This window comes from Sardina pilchardus, chromosome 11, assembly GCF_963854185.1.
Source record: "Sardina pilchardus chromosome 11, fSarPil1.1, whole genome shotgun sequence".
NCBI classification, from domain to species: Eukaryota; Metazoa; Chordata; class Actinopteri; order Clupeiformes; family Clupeidae; genus Sardina; species Sardina pilchardus.
Genome location: NC_085004.1, coordinates 12,796,599 through 12,804,098, shown reverse-complemented (window position 1 = coordinate 12,804,098; position 7,500 = coordinate 12,796,599). Strand labels below are relative to the sequence as shown.

General features: G+C 52.4%; 1 protein-coding gene across 4 annotated transcripts in view; it reads left to right on the top strand.

Annotated features, from left to right (window-relative positions):
- dennd2b (DENN domain containing 2B) overlaps positions 1 to 7,500 on the top strand; it is a 54,444-nt gene that overhangs the window by 40,586 nt on the left and 6,358 nt on the right. Inside the window, exon 15 of one of the 4 annotated variants that reach the window (XM_062549467.1) lies at positions 56 to 81. The exons of the other annotated variants lie outside the window; for them this stretch is intronic. Within the exon in view, the coding sequence (XP_062405451.1) occupies positions 56 to 81 (26 nt within the window). The remainder of the gene's footprint in view (positions 1 to 55; positions 82 to 7,500) is intronic. 4 annotated transcript variants of the gene reach the window in all.

Here is a 7,500-nt window from a genome sequence, read left to right as displayed (position 1 = left end):
CAGGTACGAGCGTGTGGTCATTTTAGTGGCCGAAAAACTCAGGTACGAGTGTGAGGTCATCTTTGTGGCCGAAAAACTCAGGTACGAGTTTGTGGTCATCTTTGTGGCCGAAAAACTCAGGTACGAGTGTGTGGTCATCTTTGTGGCCGAAAAAACTCAAGTATGAGTGTGTGGTTATCTTTGCGGTCGTCTCTGATACTGTATGTGGTTGTGCAAACATGATGATCTTTTTCCATTTGTGAATTCAATTCATCGCATCTCATTTTACCTACAATTCAAAAGCTGGGAATTGTATTGGGATAGTATGAAGACTGAATGACCAGTCCAGCAAAGACATTTTGTGTTGGTTTTACACAGTCCTAGTTTGGATTAATAGGACTGAATGCCTAGTCTCTACAGCTGAACTGAGTCCTTCACCATGATACTGCAAGTGCCCCCACTCTCCAAAATAAGACATAGCTGTGCATTGTGGCGTCTCTGAAGAGTTGTCTGTACGGAGTTCCGTTGACCAGTGCTGCTCTTCCGTCCACTCTAACGTCCGAGGGAAAGAGAGAACGCGTGTGTGTTTGTGATCTGGCCATCGTTACCCTGGATACCCACTGAGCAGCCGATTTAAATCTCGGAACATACAGTACATAGGCTAAATTGCGGGTGCTATTTATAAATTGAAAGCTGCGCTTTCGCCGGAGCAGGCTGCGGCTCATAGCCATAAATGGTCAAATCACCTCCCAGAATGCTGGGTGCTTATGGAGCACCAGTGGCCACCACGAGCAGCTATTCCTGTCTAGAGTTACAGCAGATGTTCCCAATAATCCTCCTCCTCCTCAGTTAGCGCTAATGGCCAATGGCACTTCCCTGTGCTCCTGCGCTCACTCACCGCCCGTGCAAACAGCATCTGTCTCGGCTGAGAGCAGTGCTTCGTCTCCGGGCCCACAAGAGCCTTTTCCCCCCCTTTGAACGATGGAGCTCACTGGAGCTGTGGTTGGTTCCGCTGGTTTTTTTTTTTTGCCTGCCTCCTCTCCCAATTGAGATCGTTTTTTTTATTTCATTTTATTTTTTTGTTAGCTCGGTCATAATCGCAGTCTTGCTCTGGACGAGAGGGTCAGCCACAACTCCCAAGCGATAAATTAGGGACAGCCCAAAATCCTCAATGGCATATTTACCAGGATGCATGGGGGATCACCGCGGGGCTGCCAGGGCATTTTTTGGGCTCCGCAGATGCCCGTATGGCAGGCTGGGTTCGCTGTCCGCAGCGTTTGTCATCCACCCAACCCGCCTGCTAATAGCAGCCTTTCGCTGTGGTTTTCCCCTCGCAGTAGTACAGTAGACACACACACACACACACAGACACACATCCACACACACACACACACACACACACACACACACACACACACACACACACACACACACACACACACACACACACACACAGTGAGCTGCTATATCAATCAGGAGGAACCATCTTTCCCCCAAGCGGCCGCACCCTCCTCCTGCTCCTGTGCCCAGTCCGCGGGCGAAAGCGAAACTCCTTCCCTGCCCCCTGCGAGGGGTCTGCCCGCCCGCCCGCCTGCCTGCCCGCTGGGACTGCAGAAGTGGGTCAGCGCTGTGCCAGGGGCCTGTCCCAGGCCGCCGGACCGGGGTGGATAAGACGAAGCGGTCCCCCGGGGCCCCCTGGCCGGTCACGGAACCCTGCGGGGGCCAGCGAAGGGTCGTTAGCGAGCGGGTATTTGTGAAATGCTAATCTCCCAAAAATCAAGAGGACAGTTTAAACAAACAGCAGCAGGGGACCTGGGGCGGACTGTGACGACGAGAGGAAAGAATGCACTTCCTGTGTGTTTGTGTGTCTGTGTTTGTGTGTGCGAGTGCGCGCTCGAGTGAGTGTGTTTGTGTGTGTTTTTGTAAGTGTATGTGATTCCCCTGTCTGATCTGTGGACTCCCTGTCACTGCTTGACTGATAGAGGCATTTGCACTCCCTGTGTGCAGAATCACAGTGCAGTCATGGGCCACTACTGACACCGAGCTCTTCTCCCTCATCTCTCTATAGACGGACACCATGTTGAGCAGTGTGAGCTGAGAGTCAAGTTAGCATAGATAACTTCATTATTGCCAGCCGTCTGTGACATTAATGTAGCGTTTATTATTTCTTATTACGTCTTTATCGACCGATTAGATCTTTATTGACTGATGTGATATCTGGTGGCCTTTTGGGGCTGGTGGAAGCATTTAGCCTGTTTTGAAAAGGTCAAAACAACCTGTTTTCTCTCCGAGGATTACAGTCAGGAAATGAGCCCAGCCCTCCTTTGTTGTTTGGCGGTCCGCACTGTTCCTTTGACAGCCTGCTGTCGAGCCACAGTGGTGTCACCAGCTCGGGTGGAGAAGGCTCCTTGGTTAGGAGGAGAACCCTGCGGTAATCCTACTGTAACCCTAACCCACACCCGCACCCTGATGGCTTGCACTGCTCCTCTGCTCCTCTGCTGTCAGTGGGCCAGCGTGGTGTCATTAGCTGGTGTGGAAATGGAAAAGGGCCTCGGTCAGAGAAATCCTGTGGTAGCCCTAACCCTCATTAATCCCAGGGAATCCCTAACCCTAACCTTAGGGCATCGCTGTCCCTCACCCTGACGGCTGTGTGCGCTGTACCAGTGTGGTGTCATCAGCTGCCGTGGAAAAGGGCCTCAGTCCCACTCCTAGGTAGAGCTGAGCTGCTCGTCTCTGGTCTGTGTGTCCTGAGTGAAGCTATTGTCCTCCCTATATAGTCCCTTAGTCAGTTAGCCTCTCCTCTGCAAAACAGGATAGGTGGAGGGCCGCTGGCGTCCCACAGGGTAGGCTGGTGCGGGGTGTTGACCTGGGTGGGCTGGGGAGCAGCAGGGGCTTGTTTTGGTGAGGGGTCCAGCTGTCACGTGCACAAGCACAGCCACAGATCCCAGGGGAGCGCAGCGGCGGTGCGGTCCAATCCCACAGTGCTCTGCCAGGGGGACGATGATCTATGACCCCGTGGGCGCTGCTTAATGTATATTTTCTGCTTTAAATAGGATCAGACAGAAGGAAAACGCAGCCTTTTTCTTACACCATGTGACTGATGTCAACATAACAGGTCTGTTCCTGCCCACTGGTTCCCTGTGGTTGGACTTACCCTGTCAGTGTGTATGTATCTGTTTTTGTGTGTGTGTGTCTGTGTGTGTGTGTGACTGTGTGTCTGTGTTTGCGTGTGTGTACCACCGAAACTGGCTACTCATGGTTCTGGACGAGCTCCATCAGGCATGTATAGTAATTGGCCAACATCATGACATCAAACATCGCGGCAGACAGTTGCAATTACCCTCAGTCATGCCGCTGACTCAAGACTAGTGTGGGCAGGAAAAACATCTTTGATGCCCTAATGAAATCAATCTCTCACCAACTAGGTCATGCTGTAGCCGCCTATAACTCAATCTGACTTCCCAAACATCGGACGAACCCCCCCCCCCCTCACACTGACAGGGAGCACAGCACAGGAGAGAACTTTCTTACGCTTTAACGGGAGTCGGGGGCAACGATGACAGAGAAGGGTTCAAATCTGACACACATGTTCACCGGTTTGGGAATGACATTTCCTTCTGCCTTTGTGTGTGTGTGTTTGTGTGTGTGTGTGTGTGTGTGTGTGTGTGTTGTCGGAAGGAGCTATCTGTGGGTGTGGGTGATGGAAAGACTTCTCCTCCAGAACACAAACAGACTGCTGCTCAGTCCAAGAGCGAGCCGGGAGGGATTCTGTTACCGCGGCGCTCCAATAGGAGAATGTTGCCATTGTGTGTCTTTCTCTTTTTTTGGCAGGAGCCCACAGAGAAAGGGGGGAGGGAGAGAAGAAGGTGTGGAGGAAGGGAGGGAAGGAGGGAGATAGAAGGGAGGGGGTGAGAGTGAATGAGAAGGAGAAGGCCTGGATTTCCATATTAGCTGTTCTCATGATCACAAAGAATTAATCGACCCCCGGAGGGCCTAGTGGCTGCCTTGCCATGCTGCGTTCCAGCAAAGCAGCAGCCCAACTGTGTCCTATCTGGGCCTCCAACAAACTCCCTTTTGTGAACGAGACACGGGAAACGAGTCTGGCCCTCTCGGTGAAAAAGTGAAGTAGCACTGTTTCAGTGTTACCATATGGGCTGCGCTAGCTAGAAGGGCTATTTTGTTACCTGTTACGTACAAGCCCAGGATGTGCTGCAAATGGAGCTAGCGCCGACGACTCCCTATCAAAGCCCCGAGCCGCGTTGTGAGAAACGGACATCTGACCGCGGCAATAAGGCGAGAAAGCGATCCCCAGCAGGTTCCCCGTGTCCTGTAACATCTGCGCCGAGCCGGCCCGCGTGTGGAAACATGTGTAAGGGGCCTCAGAGGAGCGTCCGCTGCGGCAGCGGCAGCAAATGATATTCCAGGCTTTTCCAGGCTTTTCCAGCTGACATTCCCATTACTGTAGCGCGCTACACCGGGGCCCGGACGGCGTTCGACGACGCGGCCCTCGGGAATCTTTTTTTTTTTTGTCCGTAGCGGCAGATCGTATCGGAACGAGTGCGCGAGCGCGTCGGCTCTGAGGGGAGCCGTCCATTCTCACGCGCGGAGATCTCGCTTCCTGTGCGGCCCGGCGGGGGGAGCCGCGGAGGGAGAGGACGGGGTGCGGTTACCGCGGCGCTGGGTCGAGTTGCCTGAGATCCTTACGGTCAGGAAGTGTGGGAAAGCTATTTGAGCCTCACCTGGATCCAGAGCGTTCTGCGCGGCCGGTCAGACGTAATAACTCACTCACGTCCAGCCTTCGTCCATCTGACTCGTGTACCACACAGGAGCCCGGATCAATTCCGTGCCCAGAATCACACACAGGGCTGTGTGCGGCTCAGAGAAGCATAACACTGGATTGACATCTTAATGTTTACACACGTGCTACATGTGGATGAATGTCAATGTGTGTGTGTGTCTGTGTGTGTGTGTGTGTGTGTGTGTGTGTGTGTGAATGTAGTCAGTGATTAGGCTAAAATGGGTTCTCTCCAGTTGCAGTAGTCTTCTCTGGCTTGCTGACTCCCCAGCTGTGACATTGACCTGACCTGGCAGAGAGGACGTAGCTGAACAAGAGCTCTTCTCTAGAACTTGGCCCCTGTGTGGCCTACTGTCTTTCCCTCTTTCTTCATTTCTTTTTTTATCCACCCCCCCCCTCTCTCTCTCTCTCTCTCTCTCTCTCTCTCTCTCTCTCTCTCTCTCTCTCTCGTGACCTTCATGTGAGTGCATCACTGTGCGTGTCTCTGATGAGAAATCCTCCCTAACCTGAGTCCTGATCTCTCCTTCTCTCCTCCTGGCATCCAGACGCAGTGGACACAGCATGACCTCAGATTCCAATCAGGCCTCGGTTTCTGTGTTTACCCTACAGTGTTTAGACTCAGGAAAGAGAATGGATTATCCCCATCTCAAATCAGCCGCCGAGGCCAGGAAATGGCCGGAGATTCACCAAACAGGCGGGCTTTTTACAAAGCAAAACGCAGCTAGCAAAGCACTCCCTGTGCGTCAACCGCAGCAAAGCGCTCCCTGTGTGTCAACCGCACTAAAGTTGGATTTCAGTGGAGGTGGTTCAGCTCTTCCAGCGTTTGGGCTTTTTCCCCGAGAGTGGCGGTATTTCCCTTCCCGAAGGTGAAGCAGCGCTGGTGTGATTTTGTCACTATCAGCTGTCAGGATCTGGCTGTCTGGCCTGTGGCTAAGCTTTCCTAATCCACGCTACTTTCACCGCGCTCACTCCCTGTTCCGACATGTCAACACTCCGGGCTGGGCCGGGCTGGGCAGGCTCAGGAGCCGCCGCTGTGCTGTGCTGTGCTGAGACGGAGCTGAGGTTGCAGCAGGCCAGTGTGCACACGGAGCTGGAGTCCTGCAGGCTTCTGTTTTTGTTGATGCTAATGCTAATCTCCATAAATCTCCACTAGCCACGACAACTTTAGCCTTTGATTAACACCGACTTCCTGTAAGGAGGCTACGAGGCACTATCTGTCCCTCCCTCTCCCTCTCTCTCTTTCTCTCTCTCCTCCTCTCTCTCATTCTCTCTCTCTCTCTCGCTCTCTTCCTCTCTTTCTCATTCTCTCTTTCTTTCTCTCTCTCTCTCTCTCTCTTTCTCAGAATAACCAGAAGCAAGTCTTAACTGAGTCGTTTTAGGAGTGGTTGCTGTGCTTCAGTAAGTGCAGTAATCACCTCTCCGCTGGGAATACGATACGGGATCGCTTGCAGAGCCCTCCGGCTCCCGAAACTGCCGTTTTTTTCCCCCCTCCGACCAGAGACTCTCTCTCCCCTGCGTATTTTCATAAACTCCCCGTGACCTGCCATGTCACAGATAATGCCAGGACCAAAGACCTTGGTGTGAAAGCAAACAGCCCTATAGCTCATGGTGTTCAGTACAGGGTGTCAGCACAAGGGCCACTGAGTCTGCGCTGCCACTGCCACAGGTTCACAGAGAGCAAAAGAGCTGGAGTTATATATTATATATTAGTGTGTGTGTGTGTGTGTGTGTGTGTGTGTGTGTGTGTGTGTGTGTGTGTGTGTGTGTGTGTGTGTGTGTGTGTGTGTGTGTGTGTGTGTGTGTGTGTGAGTGTGTATGGGAGAGGGGAGCCATGACAGTATAGCGAGTTTGTGTGTGTATATGTGTGTGTCAGAGAGAGAGAGAGAGAGAAGAGAGAGGGAAGCAGTGTGTGTGTGTGTGTGTGTGTGTGTGTGTGTGTGTGTGTGTGTGTGTGTGTGTGTGTGTGTGTGTTTGTGTGTATGTGAGAGAGGGGGAGCCATGTCAGACATATAGTGAGTTTGTATATGTGTGTGTGTGTGTTAGAGAGAGAGAGAGAGGGGGGGGGGGATGTCAGACATACAGTGTGTGTGTGTGTGTGTGTGTGTGAGAGAGAGAGAGAGAGAGAGAGAGAGAGAGAGAGAGAGAGTGAGTGGGTGAGTGTGTGTGTGTATGTGTGTGTGTGTGTGTGTGTGTGTGTGTGTGTGTGTGTGTTAGAAAGAGGGGGGGGGGGGGGGCATGTCAGACTCCCAGTGCTGGGGCAGCATTTATCTCCAGTGCTGCTGTTTACATGCCATGTCTGATAGCTTGGCGCAGGCCTTGATCCACTCTAATTTAGCCCTCTGCACTCAGCATCTTTTCCTGGGGGTTTATTTTTGCTCTCTGTGTGTACACGAGCTGCATACTGAAGGAGAGAGGAGGGGGGCCGGGGGGGGGGGGGGGGGGTGGAGTTTGGGATGGGTGATGGGGGTGGGGGGTTCACTGTCAACAAACCGAGGACCGTGAGAAAGACAACATGCAACGTGCAACATTTTTAGTAGAAACCACAGCCATTCAACTTCAGCAGCTCCTCAACATCAAACACATGCGACACCATGGAACACTATGGAAGAGTGGTCTCGTCCAAACCACACACACTCACACACTCACACAAATATGACAAAGAATGTAATGCCGAGGCAAGCTGGGCTTAATTAGTTTGCGAGTGTGATTTTATAAACATCAACATC